General features: G+C 49.2%; 1 protein-coding gene across 4 annotated transcripts in view; it reads right to left on the bottom strand.

Moving 5' to 3' along the window:
• Positions 1-22,088, bottom strand: part of LOC123754899 (POU domain, class 6, transcription factor 2) — a 1,116,985-nt gene that overhangs the window by 384,855 nt on the left and 710,042 nt on the right. For all 4 annotated transcript variants that reach the window (XM_069332920.1, XM_069332921.1, XM_069332922.1 and 1 more), the window contains one exon: positions 4,009-4,038. In XM_069332920.1, coding sequence (XP_069189021.1) covers positions 4,009-4,038 — 30 coding nt within the window. The remainder of the gene's footprint in view (positions 1-4,008; positions 4,039-22,088) is intronic.

Genomic DNA, 22,088 nt, shown 5'->3' with positions numbered 1-22,088 from the left:
AAGTGTTATTGAAGGGTTTTTGGGGTACTGTTGAAGGGTGTTTGGGGTGTTGTTGGAGGGTGTTGGTGTTGTTGGAGGGTGTTGGTGTTGTTGGAGGGTGTTGAAGGTGTTGTTGCTGATGGATGTGGTGTTGCTGGTGGATGTGGTGTTGCTGGTGGATGTGGTGTTGCTGATGGATGTGGTGTTGCTGGTGGATGTGGTGTTGCTGATGGATGTGGTGTTGCTGGTGGATGTGGTGTTGCTGGTGGATGTGGTGTTGCTGATGGATGTGGTGTTGCTGGTGGATGTGGTGTTGCTGGTGGATGTGGTGTTGCTGGTGGATGTGGTGTTGCTGATGGATGTGGTGTTGCTGATGGATGTGGTGTTGCTGGTGGATGTAGTGTTGCTGGTGGATGTGGTGTTGCTGATGGATGTGGTGTTGCTGATGGATTTGGTGTTGCTGGTGGATGTGGTGTTGCTGGTTGATGTGGTGTTGCTGGTGGATGTGGTGTTGCTGATGGATGTGGTGTTGCTGGTGGATGTGGTGTTACTGGTGGGTGTGGTGTTGCTGATGGATGTGGTGTTGCTGGTGGATGTGGTGTTACTGGTGGATGTGGTGTTGCTGATGGATGTGGTGTTGCTGGTGGATGTGGTGTTGCTGGTGGATGTAGTGTTGCTGATAGTGCTGATAATGTTTCTGGGACGATCGTTATTACTGAAGGGGATAGTGAATATAATGACCCTTGAGGGAGTGTTGGTTGTGCTGCAGAGTATGTTATGGTGGAGTGTTGCAGCAGTGTCGGAGGGCTGGTGGTGGTGTTGGAGGCTGCTCTTGTTGCTGTTGGGAGACTGGTGTTGGAGAGATGGTGACGGAGGGAGGGTGTTGGAGAGATGGTGACGGAGGGAGGGTGTTGGAGGGATGGGGACGAAGGGAGGATGTTGGAGAGATGGTGACGGAGGGAGGGTGTTGGAGGGATGGGGAGGATGTTGGAGAGATGGTGTTTGACGAGAATACAGTAAGTGACTTCAAGAACCGCTGCAGTTGGAGAAAATCAACAACAATAACGTCCTCCTAAAATCCCATATATCAAGTACACAAACAAACAAAATCTAGTTGAAAAATTAAAGCAAAATTCAAGACTCAAAATCCCACGGTCTGAAGGTAAATATCCACTATTGTCATTACTGTTTTTGACCCAAGTTGAAACCTTTCATCAATTATAATGCCGCCCTTTAAGAGCGTCAAGACATAAATTTAAATAAGAAAACAAAATATGTGTAAAACAAAAGCTTTTGGGGCAGGTAAAGTGGAGGCGAAATGAAGCGGGAGACAGCTTAGGAGAGGACTGATGCCGGGAAAGATGGAATTTCTCCAGGGGGCCATTTTTTGGGAGATAGTGGGAAAGGACTATGTTAGCAGTGAAGGTGGTGGGAGGGGCTACAGTAGATGTGAAGGTGGTGGGAGGGGCTACAGTAGATGTGATGGTGGTGGGAGGGGCTACAGTAGATGTGAAGGTGGTGGGAGGGGCTACAGTAGATGTGATGGTGGTGGGAGGGGCTACCGTAGATGTGATGGTGGTGGGAGGGGCTACAGTAGATGTGAAGGTGGTGGGAGGGGCTACAGTAGATGTGATGGTGGTGGGAGGGGCTACCGTAGTAGTGATGGTGGTGGGAGGGACTACAGTAGCGTTGATGGTGGTGGGAGGGACTACATTAGCGGTGATGGTATGGGAGGGGTTTCCGTAGTAGTGATGGTGTGGGAGGGGCTACAGTAGCAGTGATGGTGAAGGGAGAGGCTATCGTAGCAGTGACGGTGATGGGCTACGATATCATTCAAACGTTACTTAATTAAGCAAAAAATTGTATGCCATATCTTGAGGGCGGGAAGTCTTGGCGGGAAACTGGCTCTCCGCTGCTTAGTGACCGGTTCCGGGACCTTTTTTGTTGGCACCGTCTCACCTTCTACCTTGTTTATTGTTTACCTCGCTCCTGTTTATTGTTTACCTCGCTGCTGTTTCTTGTTTGCCTCGCTCCTGTTTTTTGTTTACCTCGCTCCTGTTCATTGTTTATCTCACACCTGTTTCTTTGCTTCGCGCTTGTTTATTAGTTACCTCGTGTTTTTTTATTGTTTTCCTCAAGATTAGTGTTTGCCTCTTGCTTATATATTGTTTGCTTCGAGCTTGTTTATTGTTTACCCTGAACGTGTTTATTTTCCTCGCGCCTTTTGATTTACCTCGCTCCTGTTTATTGTTTACTTCGCGTTTAAATCTTTATCTCGCGCTTGTTTACTTAATTCGCACTCGTTAATTGTTTTCCTCTCTCACTTGTTTATTGTTTATCTCCCGCTTGCTTGTTTACTCCGCGTAATGTTATTGTTTCCCTGACGTTGTTTAATTTTTATTTCGCTCTTCGTTATTATATATTTTGTGTTTGCTTTATTGTTTACCTCGAACTTGTTTCTTTCTTTCTTTGATTTACTCTTTATCCTGCCCTTGTTTATTTTTTATTTCGAGTTTGCTTAATATATATCTCGCATTTGTTTGTTTACCTCTTGCTTGTTTATTGTTTATCTCGTGGATGTTTCCTTATCTCACACTTGTTTATTGTTTACCTGCCGGTTGTTTATCTCACACTTGCTTGTTTACTTTGTGTTTGTTTATTGTTTACCTCGAGTTTTATTATTTGTCTCACACTTATTTATCGTTTACCTAGAGCTTGTTTATTGTAAACCTCGTGTTTGTTATTGTTTACCTCGCTTTTGTTTATTGTTTACCTCGGGCTAATTTATTGTTTTTTTTTCGCGCTTGTTTACTGGTCATCTCGCGGTTGTTTATTTGTTTCATCGCCACTGTTTTTTGGTTAATTCACGATTGTTAAATATTTACCTTGAGTTTGTTTACTGTTTAACGAGCTTGTTAAATTAGCTTGTTAACTAGCTTGTTAACTGGTTATTTAGCACATGTTAATTGGCAACCTTGCGCTTGTTTACCTCGTGCTTGTTTCTTGGTTACCTCGAGTTTGCTTGTTGTTTATCTCCTGGAGTTCACTTCCCCTCACATCTCACCTACTGTAGAACCGGTTAAATCATTGCCTTTAATGTCTCTCTGGGTAATCCCTCTCTCTTCTTGACACTCCCATTCATTATATTATCTTTATCCTCCCATACATTCGTGGTTTCCCTTCTTGTCCCATTCTGCTCCCTGTTGACACTCGAAAGAAAGTGTGAGTGAGTGATAGTATGAGTGTGAGTGTGTGTGTGGGGGGGGGCGATCTTTCTTCATTTATAGTATTGTTTCTTTTAAAAATATTTCGCACAAGAGAAATCATAAGGAATGATCAAGTTTCATCCCCAGAATTTAAGAAACTAGACACTTGTTATGTAAACTTTCCAATAAAGCCTTCGGAGAGGTAAACTCCACTCGGACAGTCAAGGACATTAATTAATTCCACAAAGAACTTGTTTTTTGTTAGAAGATCAATATTACTTCATTGCAATGAAATGTTATATTTCTTGTGGTCTGAAGAGGAGAAATAAGTAATCTCGATCCCTCACAGGGGTATACACACCCAAATATGTACTCCACTTCTCGATGTATACACACACATAATTTATCTACTAGCCCAGTTCTAAAGTATACTTGCTGGATGGTCAGTTAAGTTCTTATGGTTACATCAGTAACAATTGAGAGATTGGTAGGCATCAGCCCAACACCAAACCATGTAAGCTGGTTTACATTAAACAATGTAAACCACATTGACTTAAGTAAACTAGATCTTCTGGAAGACAAATTTAGCACTAAAATAAATCCTTCTGGACTATATAGGGTAGAGTATTCTAGACTATTTAGAGTATAAGGCTATAGATCATGTGCAGTAAAGTCAAACAACATTTAGTCTATAATGCTAAATCATTTAGAACAGGCACGATAATCTCAAGTAAACATTCAGGATTATATGAATACAAAAAATACTCTAGATAATCTAGAAGGGAGACTGGGAGGAGTTACAGAGAAGCCAATCATTACTCACCATAGAGTCTAAGGCCGCCCGGGGGTCGTACTGTGGAGAGAACACCAGAGTCAGGCAACACAGGAAAATGAGGACGCTGTATATGACAATCATTTAGATATAAGGATCATAGAGCATCTTTATATAACAAATTAAGGCAAATAATGTGTTTGTTTAATATTATGTCATATTGAAGAGCATAATGAATATAGAGAATATTCATGCTAGAATCACTGGTCTGTCATATTCATATTGGTCTGTCATATTCATATTGGTCTGTCATATCCTTTCTGTCATATTCAATAATATACACACACACACACACTTTATGTATGTATGTATATATAAAATAATACACACACACACACTAAGCATAAACAAGCAGTGTAGTGCCGTGATCAGAGCAGGCGGCTCATGACCAAATACTCCAAAGCTCCATTATCTCACAGGAGTAAACGTGGCGTTTACCTGTAAGAGGTTCTGGAGTTCTTCTACGACCCAAAATCCAGCCTGTGGCCAAACTTGACGCGTGATAACTTGGTCTAACAGGCTGTTGCTTGGAGCGGCCTGCAGGCCTACAATCCAGTTGATCCAGTCATTTTGGTCCGATTCTTTACACCTAAAGCCTTTTTACTCCTAGCAGAGTAGGTACCTGGAAGTCAGCCAACGGTGGCGGGTTGCATCCTGAAGAAATCCACACTTGCACCTGAATTCCTTGCACAGGCCAGCCAGACAAAACCAACGGAGACTGGACCATCTAGTACACATAACGACACAGAGAGTTTTACATAATTGCTTACATATATACGTCACCAGGTGAATAGCGGAGCTTGACGTGTGACTGCTCATTATTTACCAACTGCTTAATATTCCAGGAATGTTTGCGAGCGGCAGAGAGAGAATCGTTCCACATTATGGCATCGGGTTTCCTCTTCTTTCTCTTAATTAGACTTAGATGTGTAACAGCGAAACAGCGAGACTCGTTATGGAGTGAACAGAGCTTCGGGCAGGTGTCCACTAAGGACCAATTAATACAGCGACTCTGGAAATGTTCGCCACTGATTGTACGACTGAAGAGAGCTTAGGAAAAATCGAAGATTTTGAAAGCTTCTAAGCGACCAAGGGCATAACGGAGAAGATTCATTTGTATTTTTATTTATTCTTTTCACGTCTCAATTAATAATTTATAATTTTCATATTTGAAAAGAAATTTATAGTATAGTTCTAATCCTAAAATACAATAAAGAGAGAATAAGCATAATTCTAAGGGTATGGAAAAGTTTTTAAGAATAGAGAGATGTTAATTATCCTGAACGTACAAAATAACACGTTCTAACCTAACCAGAATCGCACGAACCCAAGCCACCCACCTAACATTATTAAACGACATATAAAAAACGTGGATTTCTGTAAGTTCTTATTTTTCATAGTGCTATGTAATTTGTACGTTGACGCGTCCACCCGCGTCAACCCAACGACCACCCGCGTCCACCCGACCGTCCGACCCGCGTCCACCCGACGACCACCCGCGTCCACCCGACGACCACCCGCGTCCACCCGACGACCACCCGCGTCCACCTGACGACCACCCGCGTCCACCCGACGACCACCCGCGTCCACCCGACCGTCCGACCCGCGTCCACCCGACGACCACCTACGTCCACCCGACGACCACCCGCGTCCACCCGACGACCACCCGCGTCCACCCGACGACCACCCGCGTCCACCCGACGACCACCCGCGTCCACCCGATGACCACCCGCGTCAACCCGACGACCACCCGCGTCCACCCGACGACCACCCGCGTCCACCCGACGACCACCCGCGTCCACCCGACGACCACCCGCGTCCACCCGACGACCACCCGCGTCCACCCGACGACCACTCGCGTCAACCCGACGACCACCCGCGTCCACCCGACGACCACCCGCGTCCACCCGACGACCACCCGCGTCCACCCGCGTCCACCCGACGACCACCCGCGTCAACCCGACGACCACCCGCGTCCACCCGACGACCACCCGCGTCCACCCGACGACCACCCGCGTCCACCCGACGACCACCCGCGCCCACCCGACGACCACCCGCGTCCACCCGACGACCACCCGACCGTCCGACCCGCGTCCACCCGACCGTCCGACCCGCGTCCACCCGACGAGCACCCGCGTCCACCCGACGACCACCCGACCGTCCGACCCGCGTCCACCCGACGACCACCCGCGTCCACCCGACGACCACCTGCGTCCACCCGACGACCACCCGACCGTCCGACCCGCGTTCACCCAGCCGTTCGTACATCAGTACACCCAGCCGTTCGTACATCAGTACACCCAGCCGTTCGTACATCAGTACACCCAGCCGTTCGTACATCAGTACACCCGACCGTTCGTACATCAGTACACCCGACCGTTCGTACATTAGTACACCCAACTGTTCGTACATCAGTACACCCGACCGTTCGTACATTAGTACACCCGACTGTTCGTACATCAGTACACCCGACCGTTCGTACATCAGTACACCCGACCGTTCGTACATCAGTACACCCGACTGTTCGTACATCAGTACACCCGACCGTTCGTACATCAGTATACCCGACCGTTCGTACATCAGTACACCCGACCGTTCGTACATCAGTAGACCCGACCGTTCGTACATCAGTAGACCCGACCGTTCGTACATCAGTAGACCCGACCGTTCGTACATCAGTACACCCGACCTTTCGTACATCAGTACACCCGACCGGCTGGACATCAGTACACCCGACCGGCTGGACATCAGTACACCCGACCGGCTGGACATCAGTACACCCGACCGGCTGGACATCAGTACACCCGACCGGCTGGACATCAGTACACCCGGCCGGCTGGACATCAGTACACCCGACCGGCTGGACATCAGTACACCCGACCGTTCGTACATCAGTACACCCGACTGTTCGTACATCAGTACACCCGACTGTTCGTACATCAGTACACCCGACCGTTCGTACATCAGTATACCCGACCGTTCGTACATCAGTACACCCGACCGTTCGTACATCAGTACACCCGACCTTTCGTACATCAGTACACCCGACCGGCTGGACATCAGTACACCCGACCGGCTGGACATCAGTACACCCGACCGGCTGGACATCAGTTCACCCGACCGGCTGGACATCAGTACATCCGACCGGCTGGACATCAGTACACCCGACCGGCTGGACATCAGTACACCCGATCGGCTGGACATCAGTACACCCGACCGGCTGGACATCAGTACACCCGACCGGCTGGACATCATCCTTGTAAGGCTGGGTGAGCACACTAGTTAGTGAGAGTGAGCCGTGAGGAGTCGGCGCACAGACGAACACATCCTTCACCTTCACCACCCACCATCCTCACAACTCACAACCTTCACCACCCACCATCCTCACAACACACAACCTTCACCACCCACCATCCTCACAACTCACAACCTTCACCACCCACCATCCTCACAACACACAACCTTCACCACCCACCATCCTCACAACACACAACCTTCACCACCCACCATCCTCACAACTCACAACCTTCACCACCCGCCATCCTCACAACTCATAACCTTCACCCACCATCCTCACAACACACAACCTTCACCACCCGCCATCCTCACAACACACAACCTTCACCGTCACCACCCACCATCCTCACAACTCACAACCTTCACCACCCACCATCCTCACAACACACAACCTTCACCACCCACCATCCTCACAACTCATTACCTTCACCACCCACCATCCTCACAACACACAACCTTCACCACCCACCATCCTCACAACTCACAACCTTCACCACCCACCATCCTCACAACACACAACCTTCACCACCCACCATCCTCACAACTCACAACCTTCACCACCCACCATCCTCACAACACACAACCTTCACCACCCGCCATCCTCACAACTCATAACCTTCACCACCCGCCATCCTCACAACACACAACCTTCACCACCCACCATCCTCACAACTCATAACCTTCACCACCCGCCATCCTCACAACACACAACCTTCACCACCCACCATCCTCACAACACACAACCTTCACCACCCACCATCCTCACAACACACAACCTTCACCACCCACCATCCTCACAACTCATTACCTTCACCACCCACCATCCTCACAACACACAACCTTCACCACCCACCATCCTCACAACTCACAACCGTCACCACCCACCATCCTCACAACACACAACCTTCACCACCCACCATCCTCACAACACACAACCTTCCCCACCCGCCATCCTCACAACTCACAACCTTCACCTTCACCACCCGCCATCCTCACAACTCACGATGTTTGTGTTTTAAGGCTTCTAATATCAACCACTTGGACTGGACGGTAGAGCGACGGTCTCGCTTCATGCCGGTCGGCGTTCAATCCCCGACCGTCCAAGTGGTTGGTCGCCATTCCTTTCCCCTGTCCCATCCCAAATCCTTATCCTGACCCCTTTCCTGTGCTCTATAGTCGTGGTGGCTTCGTGTTTTCGCCTGATAATTCCCTCCCTCCTCCAACCACTATTCCTCACACCATTTTCCTCCCAAAACCTCATCCTCCCAGAAACATCTCACGCTCCGGAGGATGACACCAACCCCCCACAACCCCTCCACACCTGATCCTCACCAACCTCTTCCTCTAACACAATCCGCCCAAATCTTATCCATAACACACCCTCCTCCACCCACTTCCCCTTACACCCTCCACCCCCCCACCCCACACCTCCACCACGACACCCCATCACCAGCTAACTGGTACACGTCATTACGACCAATGGGGGTTATGGTGAATGACCATCGCCTCCCTCCCGCTGACTCAGGTCTGACGCTGCCCGAGGCAGTAGTGGTAGGTGGTGGTGGTGATGGTGGTGGTGGTGGTGACGGTGGTGTTGATGCAGCTCACCATCATCTCACCAAGCGTCCGGGGTGATCGACCTCCAAATTAACACCCACCGTGCTCATCAGGTGTACCTGGTGTTAGCGTGTGTAGTTTTCCTGTCGTTCGAGTCCTTTGTAGTACTTGGTGTTGACGTTGTGGGTGGAGGCGGCGCCCTCATCGCCAGGCGGCGCAGTCCACTTGTTGACCTCCTGCGAGTGCGAGTATTTTCTTGTATTTCACACGACTTGTTTGCAGCGTCCATCTGTGTCCTATTGATGTATTTTCTATCACTTTAGAGAGGCTGTCCATCTCCAACATAACTATATTCTCTCTCTCTTTATTTTATATTGAGTGATCATGTTCCCTCTTTTCACTCTCTCGTGTAGGATTGCGAGGCAGAGTTGCGATAACCTGTCCTCGTTGATTAGTCCTATTGATTCAAACACTTGTCTTGTTGCAAACATTTGCTCTTTACAAGCTTAGCTTTGATGAGGATTCCACGCCGGTGCTACTTATTCTTGTCATGGTGACGTGACGGTTGTGTTTTCCTTAATGGCGGTGGTGACGCCTCTATGGTGCTAGTGCTACCTTGAGGCTACCTTGAGGTGCTTCCGGGGCTTAGTGTCCCCGCGGCCCGGTCGTCGACCAGGCCTCCTGGTAAGTGATTTTTTTTTTTTTACTAGAGGTATTCCTGTACGGGTCCTAAGCCTAAGGCTGACCTACTGAAGGTTAATCGTTTCTGTCTTAGACGGTGAAGGAGTACTGATTTACTCTGATGTACCGATGAGTACTGATATGTAATTAGATACCTGGTTATTAACCGATTGGCTGGTCGTGTTGCTGGGAAAACTAGCAGGGTCAGGCTTACCATGAGCTACGGGAAGGAAAAGCTCTCAGCCTCCTGACAGGAGTCAGAGGTCGTCTGTTCCTATATCCTCCTCTGTACAGAACTAAACATAAAAAGAGTCATACAATATTTAATGGTTGAGTAATTCAGTGTTGAGGTTGCCACTGCTTGAGCATTCCCGTAACTGAACCATTCAAACGGCCGAGCCAGTCAAACGGCTGAGCCAGTCCAACAGCCCAGCCAGTCCAACAGTTAATTAACATCTTCGGTTAAGTCAGTTCATCAGTCAATGCCAACTCTAACAGTCCACTCAGTCCAGCAGTCAGTCCAGCAGTGGAGAGAGTCCAGCAGTCAGTCCAGCAGTGGAGAGAGTCCAGCAGTCGAGCCAGTCCAGCCATCCAATAATCCAGTAGTCGAGAGGCCCAGTGGTCGAGTAAAGCAGCGGTCGAGCTGTCAGAGAGTAATTAGACAAAGCACGAGTCGAACTAGTGTTGTTTTGAGGGAAGGGGGACGCTGTAATCCCAACCATCGTTTGTGTGTTTACTTCCTCTTGTCTACTCCCCCGGCTTAATGCTTGCGAGTGCCGGAGCACCGCGACAAGGAGAACCAACAGCAGTACAGCAGAAGCGGGAGAAGCAGGAGGGGAATAGCAGAGGCATTAGCCAGCTTTGGTGAAGGAGTAAGTCTGCTTTGCGAAAAGGTGCAGATTACGTGGGTAGACGGTGGGTGTCAGCAACAATATAATTCCTCCTGCAACGGAAACTTGCATCAGCAACAGCCAGATGGGCAAGACTTGTAAGGACACGGGAACACGAAGAAAAATAACTCTTGACAAATTAACTACAGAAGTAACAGCAGAATACAATTATAGGTTAATAAAAGAATGAAAAATTTAATATAAATAGCATCTGTAGCAACAGCAGGATGGTCTGTACAGCAACAACAGTTGTAGTAGATTCAGCAGCAGAAGCAATATCAGCAAGGAAAACACCGAGCAGTTGTGCGAGGAGGAGCAGCGACACAACTGAGAAGCTCACAGCAGCAGCAGCAGTAGTAGACGCAAGAGCAGTAGACACAGCAGCAGTAGAAGCAGCATTAACAGTAGGCGCAGCAGCAGTAGACGCAGCAGCAATAGACGCAACAGCAGAAGACGCAATAGCAGTAAACGCAGCATCAACATCAGCGTTATTAGCGTAGTAGAAGCAGGAGCAGAGACGCTCTCTGACTGAACAATAGCAGCCGCCACTCGAGCAGCCTGGCCAGTGAGGACAACGAGAAGCGGTAATGCAGAGAGCAATAGTTGCAGCCATTTACAGGAAACAACGGCGGAGAACATAAGTAGCAGATGACCGCAGGACAGCAGCACCAACTGAACAGCAACAGTCAGCGACAACGGGAGAAACACAGCCCACACCCGCCACAGCATCAGTATCAACGGGAGAAACACAGCCCACACCCGCCACAGCATCAGTATCAACGGGAGAAACACAGCCCACACCCGCCACAGCATCAACGGGAGAAACACAGCCCACTCCCGCCACAGCATCAGTATCAACGGGAGAAACACAGCCCACACCCGCCACAGCATCAGTATCAACGGGAGAAACACCGCCTACACCCGCCACAGCATCAGTATCAACGGGAGAAGCACAGCACACACCCGCCACAGCATCAGTATCAACGGGAGGAACACCCCCCCCCACACCCGTCACAGCAATATTAAGAGCAATTGCATCACCGACCACTTTCCTACTGCAGCGCCGCGCAGGTTCTAAGAGCAACTGGACCACTGACCACTTCACTGTCACAGCAACGGCCTCCTTTAGCAGCGCCCGCTACCACAACAGACTCTTCCCCCCCCCCCTTCCCTGATGCCCAATACTGACCCCCACTCGTCCTCCACCCACCACAGCAACACTCGTCCTCCACCCACCACAGCAACACTCGTCCTCCACCCACCACAGCAACACTCGTCCTCCACCCACCACAGCAACACTCGTCCTCCACCCACCACAGCAACACTCGTCCCCTACTTGCCACACAACCACTGACTACACTCATACTGCTTAACCCAGCCACAAGATCACTGAAGAATACTTTCACAGCTACATCGTCACCCCTACTACAACAACAGCATTGGTGCAGGCCTACCACAACAACAGCACTTGTATACCTCTACCACAACAACAGCACTTGTATACCTCTACCACAACAACAGCACTGGTGCAGCCCTACCACAACAATAGCTCTTGTATACCCCTACCACAACAACAGCACTACTACAACTACAACACTGTTAACTATCATCATCGCAACAACACCCACTTATCTGCCACGTCAGCATTCATGTACCCTGTACCACAGCAGGCTTAATAACACCCGTATCAAAAGCCATATACCGTCCAATCTGAAAGAGGATCAAAACCCTTAAAATAATCCCTCCTTCCTCCCTCACCTACTCCAGCAGAGGCCAAAACACCCACCACTACCGCAACACCCTCTCGCTACCACAGCAATACTACCTGCCTTTCTCCACCACAACAACAGCAGCAGCAGCAGCAGCAGCAGCAGCAGTAGCAGCAGTAGGAGCAGAAGCAGTAACAAACGCAGCATCATCAGTGTGGACGCGTGTCTTGTTGTGCCCTAATGGGAGGAATTATCATACACGGGTCCGCACCGGCGTTAACCATTGTCTTTGTCGAGGCGGACTGACCCATCCACCAGCAACACATAATAACATTGACGCTCCAACCATTACTCTTCACAAATCTTGTATAATACACGAGTGTTCTCTCTCTCTCTTCTTAAAGGGTCTCTGGATGTTCCCTAATTTGGGACACATCTTGGAAATACGTTTGTATGAGTGTGATGTGTGTGTTGTCCATCCTTGTCTAAAGTCGAATCAAAGTCCTCTCAATAGCTTTTATATAAATGTTTTTCAAGTATATATATATATATATATATATATATATATATATATATATATATATATATATATACATACATACATACATATAAAGTACATTTCCCTGCCAAATGTTCATGAAGAACTCACTACCAAAGCTGAGGGTCATCCATGGGGTCTCCAGTTACAGCAGGCAAGGTGGACGTTGTGGAACATACAAATAATATAAATAGATCCATGTCGAGGCGGAGTTTAATCATCATGAAGAAGGGATTCTATATAATTGTGTGAAGGCAGGAGATTTATCACCGAGTGTTGGTCACCTCCACCACGATGTAGTGGCGCTCCTCGCTAAACATCCGCGATATTCTCAACGAGGCTGTCCTCTCCCTCTCTCTCTCTCTCCCTTTCCCTCCCTCTCTCTCGGCAAAAATGTTATCCAACAACTCCAAATGCTTCCTTTTTAATTTTACGTGTACAATTTTGTTAATAATATGATATCCTTCAAATTATTACCGTGAATAGAGGTTGCGTACGTCATGTTAAGGCTCCAGCAGCAGCGCCAGCAACAACATTCAGTGTCCACAACGCGCCTTGATTAACAAAACGCCAACTGGCTCTTGGAAATACAGTCTCGCCCTTCCTTCAGTAAATTCGAACACACGCGCCCCAGGACTAAGTGAGGCTTTCCTCATTCTCACTCTCTCTCTCTCACTCTCTATCTCTCTAGTGAGGAGTCTCATGCCCCAAAAAGTGTGTGGCGTGAGTTTGTGCAGAATATTGAGAGAGAAGACCCTCCATCAGTCAGGGAGAGGCCCAACCCCGAGGGAACACCCACAATATCAAACCTTATTGTCCTCATCTGTTATGGCGATGCATTCTCTAATTCACGCCAGAGATGTGCGGTGTTTGGTCAGTGTGTTGTCGGGGGGATGGACGCCGCTGGTGCTGCTGGTGGTAGAGGTGGTGGTAGTATTGGTTGTGGTAGTAGTGAATGTGGAGCTGCTGGTAGTGGAGGTTGTCTTAATGGCGGTAATAGTTGTTGTGCTGCTGTTTTAGAGATTGTGTTGGTGGTAGCGGTGGTTGCGGTAGTCGTTGGGTTAATGATGGTAGTTTTGGTGATGGTGGTAGTGGTTGGAGGCTTGGTCGTTGTGAAATGTATGTTGAATGTGAAATTTGGCAATTGTTGTAATGTTGGGTGCATGTGATGATGGCCGATTGTGATAATGTTGGATGTATATGATGATTTTAGGTGATTGTGGGGTGCCTGGTGAGTGTGGATTGTGAGTGAGAGGTGTGGACTGTGAGGCCGGGATCTTTCTGGTTGGGTTAAAAGGTATGATTTTATTCATAGTGGCAAATCAAGCGAACAGACTTGGTAATGTGCCATGAGTGTGGATTATGAGTGAGAGGAATAAGACTGTGAGGCAGGTATTGTGGAGGAAGTAGGGATACTACGTATCCATCTAAGGCACAAGAAAACAAAAGGCTGGCTTACAGGAAAAGAAATTATAGTGAAATGAGGAAACACATAATGGGAATGCCTTGGGAAACAAAACTCAGAGAAAAGACTGTACAAGATATGATGGACTACATCACCCAGAAGTACCAGGAAACGCCAGTTAATCCCAGGCCCAAAGGAAGAAAAATAACAGTAACGGAGGAATCCATGGTTCAATTGGGCATGTAAGAAAGCAAAACAATTACATACAAGGGCCTAGAAGAACTACAGAAATAGTAGAACACCAGAGCAGAGGGAGATACCAGAGGGCCAAGAGTAAGTATCTCAGTGCGAGAAGAGAAGAGAAGCAGAGAGACAGTATGAAAATTACATTACAAATAAAGTACGACCGAACCAAAGCTGCCCCTCGGCAACATCAGGAGGAAAATAACAGTGAAAAAATAGGTGATGAAACTGAGAACGGGTAAGTACACAAAGAATAACAAGGAGGTATGAAGAAGTCAAAAATAAATTCCAGGAGAGCTTCACAGTAGAAAGAGGAGGTCACTAAGAGAGGCAGCAATAAACCAGGCCGCATCAGAAGATTTCGAAATTACCAGAGATAAGGTGAAGACGCATCTGCTAGATCTGGACGTGAGAAAGGCTGACGGAATCTCACCATAGGTACTAACAGAGGGTGCAGAACCACTCTGCATGTCACATTGTGGTGTATAACAAGTAAGAGGAAACAGGAGACCTGCCGAAAGTTGGAAGACAACGCGGTCCAAGTATACAAAATGGGTGACAGTCACTAAACTACAGGCCGGTGTCCATAACTTACATACTGTGCAAGGATCGTGAGAAAAAGGCTGGTAACACATCTGGAGAGAAGGGACGTTGTAACACACCACCAGCATGGGTTCAGGGATGGTAAATCTTGCCTCGTAAGTTTGACATAATTATATGACCAAACGACAACAATTATTCAAGAAAGAGAAGGGGGGCTAACTGAATTTTTTTGAATTGTGAGAAAGGTTATGATATAGTACCCCTGCTTGATGGAGTTCTTCTCCTCTCCAAGCCCGGCCAGAGGCCAGTCTTGACTTGAGAGCTTGGTCCAAGAAGCTGTTGCTTGGAGCGCCCCGCATGCCCACATATCCACCACAGCCCGGTTGGTCTGGCACTTCTTGAAGAAAACTATTTAGTTTTCTCTTGAAGATGTCCACGGTTGTTCCGGTAATATTTCTTATACTCACTGGGAGGATGTTGAACAACCCCGGACTTTCCATTTACCCAGAGAGGTCAACCGTGGACCTCTGATGTTTATACAGTGTTCTCTGATTGTGCCTATGGCACCCCTACTCTTCACTTTTTATTCTGAATTTTTTTTCCATATCGTTCACTCAAGTTATTATCATACTGTGTAGATTTGGGACCTGACCCTCCAGTATTTTCACCGTTGCGTAAGTTGAAGAAGGTATGGTTTCTGATGCATAAATGATCTCCGATACAGTATTGACCCATTCCTCACAATGTTTGCTGAGGCTGCTAAAATTATGAGGGAAAAATAAGACAGAAGGAACTACAAGAACTACTACGAGTTTAACACAAGCAAATGTAAAGTAATGAAAATATAAGTAGAGAACAGGAGGCCGGAGACCAGGTACCAATTTGGAGATTTAATTCTTCAGGAATCGGGAAGACAGAAAGATCTGTAGATTGATATCACACCGGAAATATTCCCTGAAATCCCTATCAAGAGGATATCATCAGCGACATATGCCAGGTTGGCCAGCGTAAGAACTGCCGTTGGAAACTTGTGTAAGGAACTATACAGAATCATGAATATCACATATGTCAGACCAATCCTGGAGTATGCAGCTCAAGCGTGGAGTCCAGATCTAGTCAACCCACAGGACGAAGTTTGAGAAAGTTCAGAGGCCTGGCACCAGACTTGTCACCAATCTGTGAGGTATGAGCTACGAGAGAAGATTACTGGAATATAGCCCAACACCACTGGAAGACAGAAAATTTAGGGGAGACATGATTACCACCTGCAATATTCTCAGGAGGAATTGACAGGGTAGATAAGGATGGATTATTTAACATGGGTGGTACTCGCACAAATGAACACAGGTGCAAGTTGAGTACACAAATGAGCAACAGAGGCCTTAGAAAAAACTTTTTCAGTGTCAGAGTAATTAACAAATGGAATGCATAAGGCAGTGGTGTGGTGGAGGCTGACTCCATACACAGTTTCAAATGCTGATATGATAAAGCCCAATAGGCTCAGGAATCTGCACACCAGTTGATTAATGGTTGAGAAGCGGGACCAAAGAGTCGAAGCTCAAAAACAGTCGAAGCACAACTAGGTGAGAACGTGCAGACACAACAATAACGCCATCACCGAGGTAACGAAGCAACAAGGGAAGCCTTCACCAAAACTCACCAACTGACCACTTTGTAAACAAAGAACATCCTGAACAAACTAAACCAACATGAAGATGCCAGCGGTATTTAGGTCGGTTAACGAAGGCTTTAAGACTAATTAGCAATGATTATATTATGTTTCAGAACATCTCTTTACAAGTTCCTTGACATGATAACAGTTACTTATGAAGAGAACGAGGGAGAGAAAGGCCTTAAATATATACGAACAGTGCATAAACTTAGGTAACACATGCAAGTACAGAGGTGATGCAGTTGTGAGGTTAGCCCCATGAGGTACGGGGCCAACACCGCCTCACAAAACAGTCACGTGTCAAACTGGCAAATAACTATAACAAACACCAAAGACATCAAAGACACTGAAATACAGATTCCGTCGAAAAATGGATGCAAGTATAAAATAATGACGACCAAATGTGTAAGAACACGCAAATACGCTGAAGATTGCCATAGGGGAAGGGACCCACAGACGTGGCCACACTACAGACGTGGCCCCACCACAGACGTGGCCACACCTCAGACGTGGCCACACCTCAGACGTGGCCACACCTCAGACGTGGCCACACCACAGACGTGGCCACACTACAGACGTGGCCACACTACAGACGTGGCCACACCACAGACGTGGCCACACCACAGACGTGGCCACACTACAGACGTGGCCACACCACAGACGTGGCCACACTACAGACGTGGCCACACCACAGACGTGGCCACACTACAGACGTGGCCACACCACAGACGTGGCCACACCACAGACGTGGCCACACCTCAGACGTGGCCACACCACAGACGTGGCCACACTACAGACGTGGCCACACTACAGACGTGGCCCCACCACAGACGTGGCCACACCTCAGACGTGGCCACACCTCAGACGTGGCCACACCACAGACGTGGCCACACCACAGACGTGGCCACACCACAGACGTGGCCACACCTCAGACGTGGCCACACCACAGACGTGGCCACACCACAGACGTGGCCACACTACAGACGTGGCCACACCTCAGACGTGGCCACACCACAGACGTGGCCACACCTCAGACGTGGCCACACTACAGACGTGGCCACACTACAGACGTGGCCACACCTCAGACGTGGCCACACCACAGACGTGGCCACACCACAGACGTGGCCACACCTCAGACGTGGCCACACCTCAGACGTGGCCACACCACAGACGTGGCCACACCACAGACGTGGCCACACCTCAGACGTGGCCACACCACAGACGTGGCCACACCTCAGACGTGGCCACACCACAGACGTGGCCACACCACAGACGTGGCCACACCTCAGACGTGGCCACACCACAGACGTGGCCACACACATACAGTGCTAACAACTATACATATATTTTCTTATGTCCTCCATGGACAGGGTTAGAGATCTGTTAAGCATATAGTTTTTTAAATTTAAATTTTGCCCCTATGTGGGTGCTATTAACATATAGTTTAGTAATTTATTGAAGAATCAACTCTCTCTCTCTCTCTCTCAATAAAGAATGAAGATTTATTGAAGAATGACTTTAGTGATTTTGAAATGTTACATTATGTGGAGCGGAGGAGTGCCCTGGGGGCGGGGACCCCCAGTGTGTGGAGCGGAGGAGTGCCCGGGGGGCGGGGACCCCCAGTGTGTGGAGCGGAGGAGTGCCCGGGGGGCGGGGACCCCCAGTGTGTGGAGCGGAGGAGTGCCCGGGGGGCGGGGACCCCCAGTGTGTGGAGCGGAGGAGTGCCCTGGGGGCGGGGACCCCCAGTGTGTGGAGCGGAGGAGTGCCCTGGGGGCGGGGACCCCCAGTGTGTGGAGCGGAGGAGTGCCCTGGGGGCGGGGACCCCCAGTGTGTGGAGCGGAGGAGTGCCCTGGGGGAGGGGACCCCCAGTGTGTGGAGCGGAGGAGTGCCCTGGGGGAGGGGACCCCCAGTGTGTGGAGCGGAGGAGTGCCCTGGGGGCGGGGACCCCCAGTGTGTGGAGCGGAGGAGTGCCCTGGGGGAGGGGACCCCCAGTGTGTGGAGCGGAGGAGTGCCCTGGGGGCGGGGACCCCCAGTGAGGAGCGGACTATCCATCAACGAGGCAGAGGGCTGACCGCTCCCCCTGTGATGACGTCTCCCTCCTCCAAACATCAAGCCGAGAGCAGCAGTCGATAAGACCGCTGGTGTAACGTCTAGCCGGGGGCAGGCTCGCCTCTACGTCCTCCGAATTCATACATGCATTCATCTGAGCGCATAATGCTATGATAATGGAATGGACATGGCGGTAATTAGTACGTTAATAAAGGAGCAGGGAATATATTATTTGTTGGAGCCAGCCTTACTGCCAGGCCTGCGTCGCAGTCTTCCCACCAGGGAGTGTTGACGACTGATCCCCAGCACCCAGCACCCGGCACCCGGCACCCAGCACCCGGCACCCGGCACCCAGCACCCGGCAAGCGGCACCCAGCACCCAACACCCGGCAACCGGCACCCAGCACTCAGCACTCAGCACCCAGCACCCAGCACCCAGCACGAGGTACTACGTCCGTACCTCATATCCAATTTCAAGATAGATCGGCAAGTCGCTGATCGCACAATTAAGTATTCGGAGATAAACGTCACCAAAATATGAATGGCAATACGTGTAGGTTGTTCCAGTGAAGGTAAATTGTCTTGTTGGCCCGTATATTGAAACTAATAATAGGGAATTAGTCTATAATGTATGTTGGTTACCTTCCTGATCCCCCCGCCAGAGCCGGCGCTGTTGGGCAGACTTTGGCCTCTCTGGCAGCCTGCAGTATAGCACACTATTCCTGCTGGCCGTCTGGGATTAGAGAGTCTATGCGTCAAGTGAAGTTGGGAGTGTGGTGCTGCCGGTGACCACCACGCTATGGCTGCTGGGGCGGCGCATGCGTCCTGTGCTCCGATGACCCCTCGTTCGATCCCCATGGGTATTGTGCGCTCGAGAGACGCACAGCCCGGTGACAGCCTTCTCTTATCGCTGCTTTGTAATACCAACAGCAACAGTGTGGTTGGTTGTGCTCCTCCCCCTCACACTACCAGTGTCCTCCCTCACACTACCAGTGTCCTCCCTCACACCAACATTGTCCTCCCTCACTCCACCTGTGTCCTCCCTCACTCCACCAGTGTCCTCCCTCACACTACCAGTGTCCTCCCTCACACCAACAGTGTCCTCCCTCACACCAACAGTGTCCTCCCTCACACTACCAGTGTCCTCCCTCACACCAACAATGTCCTCCCTCACACCAACAGTGTCCTCCCTCACACCAACAGTGTCCTCCCTCACACCAACAGTGTCCTCCCTCACACTACCAGTGTCCTCCCTCACACTACCAGTGTCCTCCCTCACACCAACATTGTCCTCCCTCACTCCACCTGTGTCCTCCCTCACTCCACCAGTGTCCTCCCTCACACTACCAGTGTCCTCCCTCACACCAACAGTGTCCTCTCTCACACTACCAGTGTCCTCCCTCACACTACCAGTGTCCTCCCTCACACTACCAGTGTCCTCCCTCACACCAACAATGTCCTCCCTCACACCACCAGTGTCCTCCCTCACACCACCAGTGTCCTCCCTCACACTACCAGTGTCCTCCCTCACACTACCAGTGTCCTCCCTCACACCAACAATGTCCTCCCTCACACCACCAGTGTCCTCCCTCACACCACCAGTGTCCTCCCTCACACCACAGTGTCCTCCCTCACACCAACAGTGTCCTCCCTCACACCACCAGTGTCCTCCCTCACACCACCAGTGTCCTCCCTCACACCACCAGTGTCCTCCCTCACACCACCAGTGTCCTCCCTCACACCACCAGTGTCCTCCCTCACACCACCAGTGTCCTCCCTCACACCACAGTGTCCTCCCTCACACCACCAGTGTCCTCCCTCACACCACCAGTGTCCTCCCTCACACCACAGTGTCCTCCCTCACCTCACTACACCTTCACCATAACAACACCTGTCTCCCTACGGCTCACTATGGAGGGCTCTCAAGATGGTTTCTTAAGTGTATAATTAACATGAAGCGGTTTAACATGCTGATACTCTTTTAAAATAACAACAATTAATAAAATAAATATTCTCCATGGCAATAAAATTGTGTTTGCATATTTACAAAAAATTATTTCTGGAGTCGATAAATGTTTCTATTAGTTCAAGTTTCGAATTTTTATGTAAGAAATCGCAGACGTTGCTTGACCCCAATCAAACAGCATTCAGACGCACGAAAAATAAAATTTTCAATGTTTCTCAATTTATTTCTCATAAGATGATGCTGATATTCACTTTGCGGGTTAATATAGGATTTTTGTTTTTACGGAACAGATATTAAATGTGTGTGCTGTTTTTCTCCGCTGTTGTGGGTCCTCCAAGGGGGCCGATCAAAGGCCAGACAATTAATACTGACCGAGCTTTTCAGTCAATAAACCGCATTGAATCATATATGACATGAGATATTGAATATTTCACGTCACTCCTTAATTGTTTCCAATAATTCGGAGAGTTAATATATAATTCTAAGGTCAATTTTCCATGTGGATACCACTCACACAAACATTAATGTAATTCATTACACACGCACTCACACACACTGAGAACTCCGCACCCCAGAAGTGACTCGAACCCAGACAGCCAGGGGCACGCTGCAACTGGCGTTCCTGGTACCTTAACCACTTGACCAACCGTGACCATACAAAAGACGATGGTAACCGAGGCTACTTTCCCCAACGTCCCGACGGTACGTGGTGGTGAGCTTTAGCATAGTTACTTCATCATGATGACACTCACTCAAGTGCTGGGGGGCTACTCGCATGATGGCACTCAAGTGCTGGGGGGCTACTCGCATGATGGCACTCAAGTGCTGGGGGGCTACTCGCATGATGGCACTCAAGTGCTGGGGGGCTACTCGCATGATGGCACTCAAGTGCTTGGAGGCTGCTCTCATGATGGCACGCACTCAAGCGCTGGGAGGCTCCTCTCATGATGGCACTCACTTAAGCGCTGGGAGGTTCCTCTCGTGATGGCACTCACTTAAGCGCTGGGAGGCTGCTATCATGATGGTACTCAAGCACTGGGAGGCTGCTCTCATGGTGGCACTCACTTAAGCAGTGGGAGGTCCTCTCATGATGGCACTCAATCGCTGGGAGGCTGCTCTCATGATGGCACTCACTCAAGCGCTGGGAGGCTCCTCTCATGATGGCACTCACTCAAGCGCTGGGAGGCTCCTCTCATGATGGCACTCACTCAAGCGCTGGGAGGCTCCTCTCATGATGGCACTCACTCAAGCGCTGGAAAAGATACATTCTCCACTCTCTGATTAACTCCTAATTATTTTTTTCCCTCTCTGACTTCAAGAAAAATTATCCTTCAGTCAAAAAAATTATTATTTTTATTATCCTGTAGAGGATAACTTGTCCTTCCGTCTCTGTGTAGAGGATAACTTGTCCTTCCGTCTCTGTGTAGAGGATAACTAATCCTTCCGTCTCTGTGTAGAGGATAACTAATCCTTCCGTCTCTGTGTAGAGGATAACTAATCCTTCCGTCTCTGTGTAGAGGA

This window comes from Procambarus clarkii, chromosome 28 (genome assembly GCF_040958095.1).
Source record: "Procambarus clarkii isolate CNS0578487 chromosome 28, FALCON_Pclarkii_2.0, whole genome shotgun sequence".
Taxonomy (NCBI): domain Eukaryota; kingdom Metazoa; phylum Arthropoda; class Malacostraca; order Decapoda; family Cambaridae; genus Procambarus; species Procambarus clarkii.
The sequence above is the reverse complement of the archived record's forward strand: the minus strand, read 5'-3'. Positions and strand labels throughout refer to the sequence as shown.